Source organism: Oreochromis aureus, linkage group 22 (genome assembly GCF_013358895.1).
Source record: "Oreochromis aureus strain Israel breed Guangdong linkage group 22, ZZ_aureus, whole genome shotgun sequence".
NCBI lineage: Eukaryota > Metazoa > Chordata > Actinopteri > Cichliformes > Cichlidae > Oreochromis > Oreochromis aureus.
In genome coordinates, this window is record NC_052962.1 from 12,072,218 (window position 1) to 12,085,620 (window position 13,403).

The following is a 13,403-nucleotide window of genomic DNA, read 5'->3' on the forward strand; positions in this document are numbered from 1 at the left end:
GGTTACTAAGTAATATTGACATTTTCAGGCCCAGATTCTCGACTTCGGCAGCCATTAGCTAGTCTAAACTAAAAACAACAACAAAACTCTTTTATAATAAAATTTACGCGCAGTATATTCTGAAGGAAAGGTAAATTGATGACAGCGAATCCCTATAACTTCGCACTCACGCGTACGTGACCACACACCAGCTATCGGGAGCGTGCGTTTGGCGCACACCCTTCTCTCCTCCCCTAGGGCGGAAGTAGCTGGCTCCATTTCTCCTCAGTCCGATAAGAGCAGCTCGAGGAGCTGCAAGCCCAGCAGCACGCGCACATGAGAGCGCACAGCTTGTTTTTAATTTGATTTTTTTTAATTCACCCGAGAATGAAAGAAAAAGCAGCAGCACATTAAAGGTCCAAACTGTCGCTGGACCGAGTTTCACCTGGTTGTAAGGCACCGTTCCCACACCCACCCCCATACACCGAGCCGGGGGGTAAACCGTACGCATTCCTCCACGCAGAGAGCCCGGAGGGAGAGACCAGCAGACGGGGAAAGGTGAGCTGGAAGAGGGCCTCCTCACAAGGTGGGCCGGTGAATTCTCCCACACTGGGGATAGACGCGCTGTCTTGTGGTTTGGCTTTGTTGGAGGCTCGCTGTGGTTGTTGGTGAACCCTCGGTGACCAGAGGCACACTATGATACCCTTGCTTTGATGAATAATTTAAGCTCTCGCGGTCCAAGGCTCGCGCTGCGACAACCATACGACCGTTGGCCGGCTGAACGGATCCCGACGGTCAGCAACACCGGTCTGAATTTGGAGGCTTAGAGATAACGGAGAAGTAAAGGGAAAAATCAGGTAGCTACTCGTCCGGGTGCTGCTTTGTAGCTCTCAGTCCTGTAGTCATGTTGCCGAGCTGGTGGGGGAGGAGAGACCGAGCCCCCCAGCCGACGCAGTATCTTTCCATTTTCGGGTTTATTTTATGAGCTATCCCGAACAGCATCGCACTATTTTTCTCCACGGAAGCACCAACATCGTCTGTTGCCCCACTGAATGCTGTATTTAAAAGGAGGACTGTCGGTTCTGCTAAAGAGAGAGAAAAAAACGCCTTACACAACTGATTTAAGTATTCTGATTTTTTTTTCTCTAATCTCACAACTGTTTTAAAAACTTTTTGAATGAGTGGCTACCTCCTCGTTTTGTTTTTGGGGTTTTTTTTGTGGCAAATCTTTCTTCCTTTTTCATTTTTTAAATCGTTGAATCTACCTCAAACACCACATATACGTGGAGAGATAATTATCTACACACCCCAAACGGGCTGATGTGTCCCCAAATGAATACCTCAGCCTCGTAAACTGAGCCCAGTTTTGGTGACGCTGCAGATGGCTTCGTTTCCCGACTCGGACCTGCAGACGTGCCCGCTCTGCAAGGAGCTGTGCGGCTCCTCTGCTCCCATTTCCTCCAGCTCTTCTACCTCATCGTCTTCATCTCACACCTCGTCCTCCTCCAGCCAAACCACCAAGAGGCTCCATGTTCTGCCCTGCCTGCACGCCTTCTGCAGGCAGTGCCTGGAGGGACAGCGCAGTCCCGGGGACCCGCTGAAGCTGCGGTGCCCCACCTGCGACCAGAAGGTGTCCATCTCAGAGGCCGGAGTGGACTCCCTGCCTTCCTCCAATTTCCTCTTCAGCAACCTGCTGGATGTGGTGGTGAGCTCAGAGGAGCAGATCCAGAACAAGAATGGCCACCATCACCACCACCACCACCACTCCCGGGGAGGTCTGGGTGGAGGCTCCTCTGGCTTCAGTCATCCATCGCGTGGAAGCCTCTTGCACTCGCACCACCTGGGAGAGCCTCAGTGCAGCTCCTGCGACGAGGAGAACCTGGCCACATCCCACTGCCTCGACTGCCAGGAGTACCTGTGTGACAACTGCGTGCGAGCACACCAGCGGGTGCGACTCACCAAAGACCACTTCATCGAGCGCCTGGGAGAGAACCTCCACCTGAGCAGGGTCAACACTAACAGCAACGCCAGCCAGCCGGGGATGTCCGTCTCCCTCGCCCAATCCCTGCAGAACAACTTTGCACTGCTGTCCCTGTTCCAGGATCGCATGAGCTACTGCCAGCACCACGACAGCGAGGTAAACCACCACTGGGGAGGACAAACACTCATTCATAGTACCAGTAAATTCTAGATACTTGCTAGTTTTTAGTCTCACGCACACGTTCACATATGCTCTTATAGTGTAATAGCATTATGTATGTAGTATGGAGTCATACTGGGGGGCCATATGGCCTTGGGTTCAAAGGGAGCTGAGTGGCTCTTCACCTAGTTCCCTGGAGATGAACAGGCACGTGTGTTAAGCTGGATTTTCACACACACACGCACACAGGCTCTGTGTGCGTGTGTGTGTGTGTGTGTGTGTGTGTGTGTGTGTGCACACAGACACACGCAGAGTCTGGTTAATCTGTACCACACCATCCATTCAGGGCAGACAGAGGCCCCTGTAGTAAGTGCACACATGTTTCTCTGACTGTTAGAAGTTCTTGGCATTGGACATGCTGTGGAGATCTACCTTTGCTCTGGTAATGGGAAAGACAAGTTGGAATTCTCTCCTTGTGCGCTGTGTGATCTGGGCACAACTACAAAGGCCCGTCAAACAGGAAAACAGCTTTTTCTTGGTAGAGTCATATGGTGAGGAAGAATAACAAATAGCACCAGCAGGAGGTCTTGGAATGTCATTTTTGACCCACTTCTGGTTTCTGTTGAGTTGCTTCCAGATAGTTCTCGCCGCACTTTCCAGAAACAAAACAGTTTTGCCCGAGCAGGTCAGCAAACCAGTCGATCGAGTGTGGTCACCAGATGCGGACCAGTGCAAAATATCACCCGGTACATTTACCTGCATTCTAATAAGTCACTTAATCAAACAGAATAATCGACTGCAAATGTTAAAGCAGAGCTAACTTTTTCACATAACCAATAACAGACATGGGTTGCACATCAATCTTTTAAGTTGCAGCAGCATGTGTAGCCTTGTCCCAGCAGTTAAATGCTGCAGACGCTGCAGGATGCCATTCATTGTTAACAGAACCTTGCAATGACTTAAAGGCTCGCTGTGCACCCTGAGAATACAACGCTGAGAAGTAAAGAAAGGGTCTGACTTTATGAAAATGTGCAGTTTCATGACCAGACGGCTATTTGCTTTGTTCTAAACTGAAGCAAATTGTTTTAAAAATTACTATTCAGCCAGAAGGTGATGGTGATGTCTTTTCCTTTATTTTTGTCATCATTTACTGCCGATTTGTTTAATAACAAAAGTAACTGACTTGTTTTATTGTTTGAACTTGCCATGAGACAAGTTTTAACTAATACAGGTTTGATGTGATGCAAGATTAATATCGGCTGCTAACATCAGTAAAGGTTATTTGTCAATATCGGTCTATAAGGCCAGTATCTGTGCGCTAATTGTGAATTTGTTTATGAACAGAAATGCATTGGGGACTGTTTCCAAGATTAACCTTTTTATGAGCAAAACGCACACAAATCTACCATCATGTCAAACACGAAAAAATTGTTCAGTTTGCACCTTGTTGAGCTAGCTATTGGTTTGCAAGTGGCAACCTCGCTGCCCAAAAAACCCTGCAGTTCCTTGATTGGCCACTTGAGGCCGGCTCCAAAAATGAGTCTCTCTTCAGAGTCTCATGTTAAAATGCCTGACTTTAGAGCAAATATAAACCTGTTAGCTGTCTGGCTTAAAACACATGTTTGGTCTCTATGAGTGATTTAACCCTTAATAACAAATGTAGGAGGGGTGATGTTTACAATTTGCTAAGGCTTAAAGTTGGGGGCGTGGCTGTTTTCCTAGTTCTCGCCTTGCCTAATTTGAGCCAATGACCTGCACATATCAGCTGTATTTGTGCTGTTGGTGCCTTTTAGAAACCTGGAGTAGTGTTTGGTTAGCCCAGTTTAATTTGCCGGAGGTGATGAAGGCTCCTGTGCTGTGTGTTAGTGCCTCACAGGAAATAAATCCATGACAAGCAGGGAGAAATGGTGGCTGTCACAGATGATTGAAAAAACAGCCTGAAAATGCTCCCCCTCTACATGCAGTGTCTGAGCCCCCCAGATACCTAAGAGGAAAGCCTGTCATTAGTGCTCAAACTCCTCAGGGTGTGTTAAGTGCTCAGCCTTAAAGCACCCACAAGGCGGAGGCTTGTGAAGGGTAAGAAGGAGAACAAACAGCCTTAAACCTCTCTGTTTGAAGCAGATGTTAGGAAAGTCATGTGTGCCTCAATGGATACAAGTGAACAGCGTTAAAGTAGAGTGTGTGTGGGGGGTGGGGGCCATTTTGTTTTGCCAACACTGAACCAACTTTAATGTAACAACACGGGTAAAGTTTTCAGTTTAACGACTTTGCCTCCTCACCATTAGCGCTGTTTAGCACAGCTTTCTCTTGCTTTACTTTTACTGTTTACTGGCGTGAGTGGGGTTCAGTTACCTGGTGTTCGTTAAAATGTATGAAATTTAAGTAAACGGGGCAGTGTTAAAAACGTAACTCAACTAATCACTAAAGCCCAGTTCAAATTTCCAATTTAAGTTTTTTTTTTTTTTTTAAATAACCCCTACCCCCACATACCCCCTGTCCACTGCCAGTAAGTAGGTGGGTTCAGTTTTCCAGTAAGGGCTTCATTTCCCATTCACTTACTCACAGCTTCAGCCCTGGGGGAGGGAATGACACAGGAGCAGGCCAGTCTTTCTTTGCCTACAAGCATTGAGAAAGCTGAGACATTGTCCAGCATCCAGGACTGTGTCCATCATATGTTAAACTTTCATCAACTGCCTAGTCTTTCTGACTGACGGGGGAAACAATTTGATATTTACTCATCAAAATTAAAATCGGTTTCTTGTGTTCTACTAAATCCTGTATACTAGTCTGCATTACAGTTTACACATTTATTCATAAAAAACCCATGTGAAAGTCAATTTCTTAGGTTGTCTCAGATAGGGGATTGGTTACTTTGCTCCATATTTTCATTGCTGATCTATTAAGAGTTGGTAACCTTTTAAGCGTGACAACATGATTTCAATATCTGGCAGCAAAGTATCAATAGGAGATCATTTGATTTAATCACTGAAGTGATAAATTTCACATCTCTTTTCTGTCATCCAGTTACTGATGTTTACGGCTTCACTTGTGCACAGTGAGTCAGTATAGCTTCGTCATATACCACAAATAGTCTCGTACAGTTCTGGGTGTGAGAATGAAAAGGCCTCTTAATACTCTTATACAGCAAAGTTTTAATCAGATGTTTATGTACTGTAATTGTGTGGATCATGGGAGCTGGTTACTGATCATGGGGCTTTTTATTTGAATTATCCTTTTAGTATCCTTTATAAATAGACATGTGCTAGAGCAATTAAGGTTTTCTGCTTGTCCGTCTGCAGAATATATTCTGACTAGTTGCTCCTTCTCACGTAAGTCCAGATATTCATGTTTGTCTGGCGGTCAGCTGGCCATCAGCTGTAGGCTCTGTGTGTATTCAGGTGTAACTCTTAGCAGAAGTCGAGAGGTGTTATGTGCGGCTTTTGTCTGGGCTAGTTCTTCGAGGCTGGCTTGGTCTGCGAGGGCCCTCGAGAGTTTTTCTAGGAGCTGTTCCATCTGAAGAGTTAAGCCCACTGAGGTACTGTTTTGAGCTGTTCTAAGATTCAAGATGGCCATTAAGAGGCAAAACCTGCCTCCAGAAGGACTTTGGAAGTTCAGCACATATTATCAAAACTCTCCCAAAAAACATTCTGAAACACACTGTTTCAGGCAGCGGTTTGGTTTGGAGAAACACTAAAAGAAATGATACCGTATGTATGCAGTGCAGTCTGCAGACGTGTAAAGGTGTGGTGTTAATTGTTAGCAGCTGATGAAATCATCAGATGACGCTTCTTATTTCGACTGTTTGTACTCGCAGCTGCTGACGTGCAGCGGGAATCCTGTCTGTTCATACTCGGTGAGCATGATCAGGTTTTTCAGCCTCTTCAAGTGTTGTAAGGAAAGATGTGATGGTGTTGGAGAGACGTGCTGAAACCCTCACTCATGTTTAACCTCATTAGCTGTAATGGAGAAAGCCAACCCCCTCCCCCTTTAAAGAATCTGTATAATGAATGTTAATTCTTTGGCTTGAGTTTTCTTGCCATTTGCATATTTACCCTACTGGTTTAATCTACAGTTAATTCGTTTAAGGTCATTTGGCTACAGCTTTGATTTGATTGCCAACTGGTGGAACTGCCAGTGAAGAGATGTAGATTGGAGACGAAGCTCTGTAGGCCATAAAGGAAGCTGGCACATGGTATGAGATGTGATAGACCGGTCCATGCATACTTGATAAGTATTGTTCACAAAAATCAAAACAGCCTTTTTTTGAAACCCAGCAACAAAGGAAATGGCTACAAAAACAACACCACAGTGACGAAAAGCCACAGACTGAGCAGCAGGTATATCATCGCCTCAACATCCACCTTTGTTGTCACGTTCGCGTTATATACTAATTACATCACAGGACGCTTGGCCGCGTTACTATGATGACGACCATGCACATTATGCATGTGATGCTCGATTGTTATGGAAAAACAGTCGATCCGAGTAGGTTCTAAAAGGCGCTTTGTGGCGTTCCAAAAGTATAGTGTCCAATAAGGAAGTTGAAGAGCACCTTCTGGTGGATAAACTGTGCAACGTCAACTCTCAAACATGGTTGAAGGGTGTTTCCCTCGGCTCTTCTTGACTTCTACCGGCTGTTATAAATGACGATACTGATCAGTCGTCAAATGGCTAATGTTGGCTGGTCTGCACCGCAGATATTCTTGATATTACAAGAAAATGTGTGATAATATTAACATTTTATTTAAATTTATTTATCATTTAAAATAAAAAAAAAAATAGGGAATATCATTTTATTCATGTTTGCAGGCAGCAGCACTTGTAAGTGTGAGCACGTCAAGAGCATTTTCCATCCTCCTTTTCCAGTTAGCTGCAGGCGCTGATGACACACAGTCTAATTTGAGGTGTGAATCTTCTCAAACAGTGCCAACAGCAGTATCACAGTGCAATAGTAGTGACTCAGCATTATATCCAGTGACACAGCACTGTCAACTACTGGCACAAAAGCCGCCTTGATAGTGTTCTGGCTGAAAACCTCAAATAAAAGTACAACATGGCTGTTTCACAACTGAAGGAACGCAGTCTTGTTACCAGTCAGGAATGCACAGTATTGTCAGGTAATAAAAATATTTTCCACCTGGGATGTCGTATCTTGGGTTTTAGCCAGCTCTGCTTTTCCATTGTTACTGCATCAGTAATGTCCATCAACTTTTTGCTCTTGAATGTCATACGGTGTGCAACTAGCAAGTGCTGCAGCATGCTGATATTGATTGATATATGAGAAGAAAAAATAAAATGTAAAATGAGGATGTAAAGATTTAAATTTGTGACTTTGTGTATGCTGTCCTCTTGTCAAGAAGATGGTGGAGAAACTTGGGTTAATGAACTGTGAACTTGCTGAGGCTTTCTGCGACTTTATTCTCTTCCTCTAAAAGAAATAGAACTTTTCATTGAGTTTTAAATTGCTCTTAATGCTTCTGGTGTGGCTGCGTTGGTATTGCTGCACTATAGACGACGGCTAAGTGAATATGTTGGTCTACTTTAGCAGCATAAATGCCCCTGCTCCTAATCTGGACTGCGCAGAGAGTGTCCCACGCTCTCTCTCTCTGTGTGTGTGGGTGTGTGTGTGGGTGGGTGTGTGGGGTAGAAATGGAAAATTGGATTACATCGAAGGAGTGCCCTCAGCTTGCTGTGGTGTCACCCTCCAATACCCAAATACTTATGGATCCCGGTCTGAGAGAAGGATAATGGTATGATAATCCCACAGAATGTCACCCTGTGCTTCAAATTAAATTGTTGTCGCCATAGCTACGTGGGTGGTTGTGCACGTGCGTGGTTTTTCAGCAGCACACGCCCAAATAGTCTCGGGGGTTGGTGGAGCAGCCTGAGAGCAGGCACAAAGTGGAGGCTGGGCAGTGAGTACCTAAATTGTGCGGCGGTGTAAGGATGAGGTGAAGTTGAACTAATTACTTGAACTAATACTGTCTTATCTGCTCAGTCAGTACTGGCGAGGAGCGTTTGTCAGGCATTCCCACAGTTCATCTTGTTATTTGTTAAACTTTACTGAACCATTGTCATGTTCTGCAGAGGAACGTGATCACTTAAAACACATGCATGCTCGGCTCTGTGATCCTGAGCGCTACTCCCCCTCTCCCAGAGCTCGCTAGCACAGAATGTTTGTAAGGAAACCTAACCCAATACTGACGCTGATACAAGGCCAGAGGAATTCCTGTAACTTGAGTTTATACCTTCTGGGTTCTCTTTCTCCCCCCCCCTCTCTCTCTCACACACACACCGGGTATTTCCTCTGTCGACTCCTGCCTTTCCCATCAGCACTCTGTTCTGTGTCAGAGATGATGAACGTTATAGATGCAGAAAGTCTCCTCGGCGTGATGTAGCAGCTGTTGTTGTTGAAGAGCGAGTGATTACTTTTCATCGCTCCTCGAAGTATCTGTGCGAGTGTGGCGGCAGCATTTTCATCCAAGAGCATCTCCCATCTGTAGGTAGTTATCCTCTGAAGAGGATTTTAGTGTTTCTGTGTGTGTGTTTCCACACAGCCACCAGAGTTGGATTATATGAAGTTGGACTTCCAGAGTTTTAATGTGCAACATGTGCCTAGTAATTAGAAAGCATTCCTTGTTTCCTGTGTGTTGTGACTGTGTTTCATGTAGGCTAAAGGGAAGTGTGTGTGTGTGTGTGTGTGTGTGTGTGTGTGTGTGTGTGTGTGTGTGTGTGTGTGTGTGTGTGTGTGTGTGTGTGTGTGTGTGTGTGTGTGTGTGTGTGTGTGTGTGTGTGTGTGTGTGTGTGTGTGTGTGTGTGTGTGTGTGTGTGTGTGTGTGTGTGTGTGTGTGTGTGTGTGTGTGTGTGTGTGTGTGTGTGTGTGTGTGTGTGTGTTGACTTTGAAGTCCATTTGAGGACTTTGGGCCATATAAATTTAATGGATAGAAAGGAAGGCATTTATCACATTCTCTCTGACAACTGGATTTAAAACCCATTCAAAAGCTGGAGCCTGCCACTTCCTCCTCCGTGGCTGTGTCCAAATGGGGTTTTAATTGGCCATTATTTGACCTCAGACGGTGGGATTGTGTTGTTAACACATTTGACTTTATTTGGGTAACACTGCACAGCTTCCAGTCATAATTTGTCCACCTCATTTTATTTAGTCTTTAAGCTTTAAGCAGGTGTTTGATGCAGTTACGGTAGTTTGCATGCTCTGTTACTTTTGGATGTGTTTTTCTTTTTTGCCAGTGCTTTCTATGAGCCACTTTCTCTGAAAAACTCATAACTCATTTGTGCAAGTAAAGTTGTTCTGACAGAGTAAGGCTTAGACTTGAATGTGACTACAGCACTGAAACACTGTGTGCTAACGCTAAGTTGTGCAACACAAAAAGCAAACCAGTCACATTTGCTACTGACTCTGGCTCACATTCCAACAATAAAGGTTTCATCTTCCAACAAAAGAGAACATTTATTAATCATAAATATGTTAAGTGTCCTCCTCCTCCTCCATGCCTCCAAAACAGAAGCGATGCTAACATGAAGAAGTGATCTTTGTACTGTACCGACTGGATTTGATCAGTGACTAACGTGCTCTCTTTTTCCAGTAAGTGAGAAAAAAAGCTGATATACACAGTTGTTGTGAAAACTTAAATAACTTAGGAAAAAACCCCACAAACATTCAGAATAACACAAGACTTGCTTCAGTCATTTGAATATTGGATATTTAGAATATGTGTAGCAGGGATGCTGTAGCTTTAAAAGAAAATAGAAAAATAAGTCTTAATCCTGCACTGTTCTTGCGCTTCCACACCTTGATAATATTAGTAGTTTTGGGCTAATCTGTTTCACTATCTTAGCCTTTCATACGTAACAGTAGCTTATTGCCTGATTTGTGGTGATTGCTAGGGCTTCTTCAGTTTTTGCATGATGGCTCTGTGCTTGAGGAACATGTGCACCAGTTTTTGATGCAGCTCACACTTCAGGTCTTACTGCCACTTCAGACAGCCTGACAGCAAGCCTGTTAACGATGGCCGTAGTGTTTAGGAAAAAGCATTTGCAGAGTAACTGTGAAATACTGCTTACCTGCAGTCATAGAATGGGATCGTGTGATTGAGGTGGTGTAACTTCAGCAGTGAAGACTGTGACATTATTTGCAGCCTCACTCACAGTGAGTCTCTCAGCTTTCAGGCTGATGTTGTGATGTGTGATGGTTGACATGAGTGCAAAGAAAGGTGGCAGCATCAGAGCATAAGTAATGTGCAGAGAACAGGCTACAAAAGTACACAAAGTAAATGCTTAAAAGCAGCTAGGGTGGCGGGCTGACTGTGAACATTAATGTGTGTTTTTGTAACCAGTGTCAGAATTTATTAAATACGTTGTGAATATTTTCCATCAAATGAGCTTTCAAGACAACAGTTGAAGCCTTATGTTAAGAAAAAGAGGGGAGGAGGCGGCTGTGACGAGCTGAGGCTCATGGAGCATGGAGGCAGAACGCTGGTGCACATTACATCCTCTTCATTTCATTCCTCTTTTCTGCCGGCTTGCGTTTCATGATTCTATTGTTGCGATTATTCCTTTTATCTGCTCCGTCTCTGTGTCCTTACTTCAGTTTATTTTATTTTATTTTTTAAGCTTCACTGCTCCAGTAAGCACACCACAATCACTCACATGCTGTTCATGCAAAGGAGGCCAGCTGACTGTGGGTTTGTTTTCCTTCAGCGGGGCTGTCCAATCAGATCGTTGGATTACAGCCACCGCCCTCCGCGTGTCGTATCTGGCAGAGTTTCAAAACATCGGCAGGAGTGTCCGTGTGCATGTTGTGTTCGTGGCAGCGAGCCAACGGGGGTTGCCACAAGAGGGCGGAGCAGCGGCCGGTGGGGGTGGGGGCGGGGTGTTGAGAATGGCAGCAGGAGAGGAGAGAGAGCGATGGTGGGAACAAAGAGGGGAGGGAGAAACTTTGTGAACAAGATATGCAGAGCGTTTTCTCAAAAGATAAGAGTAGGTGTTTGTGATTTCCATAGAAGGACCTTTGTCTGCCAGATGGCTTTCCGAGGATTGCTGGGAATGTTAGGATCAGTTATTTGTCAGATTATCCAGCCCGAACATACCAAAGTGGCTTAGTGCTGATGCTGGCTGGTTAGGCTTTCATAAGTGGAGTAACTCTGCTGATCTTCCTCTAGTTTCCTAATTTAACTCCAGCGCAGGCTGAAGTTAGTTTGCTCACTGAAGGATGACTGATACATAAACGCTGCTTGGTGTAAAAACCTCTGCTGTAGCTGAGAGAGCTTTTTTTTCTTTTCTTTTTTTCTGCACTTCACATTGTGGCCTCTAAGTCATGTCTTAGTAAAGGAAGGTTTTGTGTGTGTACATGCACATGCTTAACCTTATGTCCTGATGTCTGCTCCTGCCTGAAGTGTTGCAGTGGGGTGTGCTGCAATTCTGGACTGATAATCAAGTGTTAAGAAGTTTAAACAGACACACTTTCTGAAAATAGTTTTGTTTTGTTTTTTTTTTTTTGTTTTTGCCTCTTTATGATTGTGTGAAATATATTTTATTATTTTTTTTTATTTTTTTATTTTTTTTGTTACATAAAAACATCTTCCAAGTGAAATCCAGTATAACTATCTTTAACAGCAGTGTTTGAAGTTTTGTTTTCTTCCAAAAAGAGATGAGCAGTCTGAGTATAGTAATTACATAAAGTGAGTTACTTAGTTACTTGGTTACTTTAAGCTGTATTTTTTCCACTGATGAATAAAACTGCCTTTCACAAATTTGATTCAAGCACACTGACATGTGACATCAGCTTCTAGGAATTTTCCTTTTCGCTCTGACCTTTCCTGTGTCTTTGTGTTGACAGGCAGTTAAAGAAAAGAGCACACAGACCTGAGGCGCTGACACAGATTAACAGAAGGTCTCTATTTAAATGATTCAAGCGAGTCCTGTTGTACTCGTGGGTCACTTTTTGAACTTTGGAAACCATTTCCATTTAAAAGATGTTTTAAATGAATTCAAATTTAAAATGCTTTTTCCTAAACAGATTCATTCTGGGTTAAAATGTTCATGAGTTTTCTCACAGATCAAATCTTGTTGACCTGAGCTCTTACACACTGTTGGTGGAAAAATAAAATCCCAGGAGGAAACGTGTTTAGATCACAGCTGTTTTTTAGAATTATGAAATTAAAGTATAAACTTGCTAAATCTTGCTGGCTTCAGGTTACTTCAATTTACTTCAGTTGAGTTTAAAATGATAGTGTTTGTACAAATTAGAGGAGGCTGCACATGCGGACATGTGGAAAGTGAGTGATTTATGCAGTTGCTAGCAGGGCTGTGAGTCAGCCTTCTAAATGCTGGAGCTGCTTACTGTCAACAACACCAGAGACAACCATCTTCTGCTTGTGCTGCTGTTGATCATTGAGTCGGCTTTGGAGGAGACGAAGTTCTAACATACAAAGTGTTTAAAAACCATTAAAATAGTTCAGTCAGTCTACATAGACCTTCACCCTTTGTAGACAAATACCTACAAATTTCAGCTGTCAGACATAAGTGCTTTGCAGGGGCTGATAGAAATATGGTTGCCAGGTCTGAAAATTGCTTGGTCTTTTTGTGCGATTTAATAAATTCTTAAAATTTTCCTTTTCAAATCTAAATCTAGTTTAAAGGTTGTGTTAACAAGAGTCTCTTAACTGGGCTGGTCAGATGATGTGATGGTTACCTGCTTTATTCACACTACTAGGCTTTGTAGAAGTAATCCAGCAGGTTAACATCTCTTTATTGTCTGGTACCAGTGGGCAGCTCTAGAAATTCACAGCTGCAGTGCGTGTGCGATTAGTTTTTATTTTTTGTTTTCTTTTGAGCGAACTTGTTTTCAGTTTCCTAAGCAGCCCTGTTTCTGTGGCACCACTGTGTGACATTACATGGCCCTCGTCCCTTCCCCCCACTCGGCTGTGCACGCAGGGAGCGCATGCTGCATGCAGTGATTTTTTTTTTTTTTTTCTTCTTCTTTTTTTAAATTGGCTATTGAAGTTTGGCCCCCATATTCCCAGTGCATTGCATGGTGGGAAAGGGGAAACAGGATTGATCCTGCTGCTGTGTGAATACAAAGATGGGGAACTCGCAGCCATTGTGCATCACTGTTATTTCCCTCAAGAGTTAACCTTTTTGCTTTGTGACGGTGCTGTGGTGTGAAATTATTGGCATTTATTTTAAAAAAACAAAAATGCAACACAATGTCAGATCCGGGTGAAAATGCACACCCAACCCATCAGTCTATTAATCAATTCATGAT

The 13,403-nt window shown here is 43.8% G+C and overlaps 1 protein-coding gene across 2 annotated transcripts in view; it reads left to right on the plus strand.

The window, feature by feature from the left end:
* Positions 1-224: 224 nt before the first annotated feature.
* The window catches only part of trim71 (tripartite motif containing 71, E3 ubiquitin protein ligase), a 37,024-nt gene continuing 23,845 nt past the window's right edge, over positions 225-13,403 (plus strand). For both annotated transcript variants that reach the window (XM_031740141.2, XM_039605641.1), the window contains exon 1: positions 225-2,116. In XM_031740141.2, the coding sequence (XP_031596001.1) occupies positions 1,361-2,116 (756 nt within the window). In that variant the 5' untranslated portion in view covers positions 225-1,360. The remainder of the gene's footprint in view (positions 2,117-13,403) is intronic.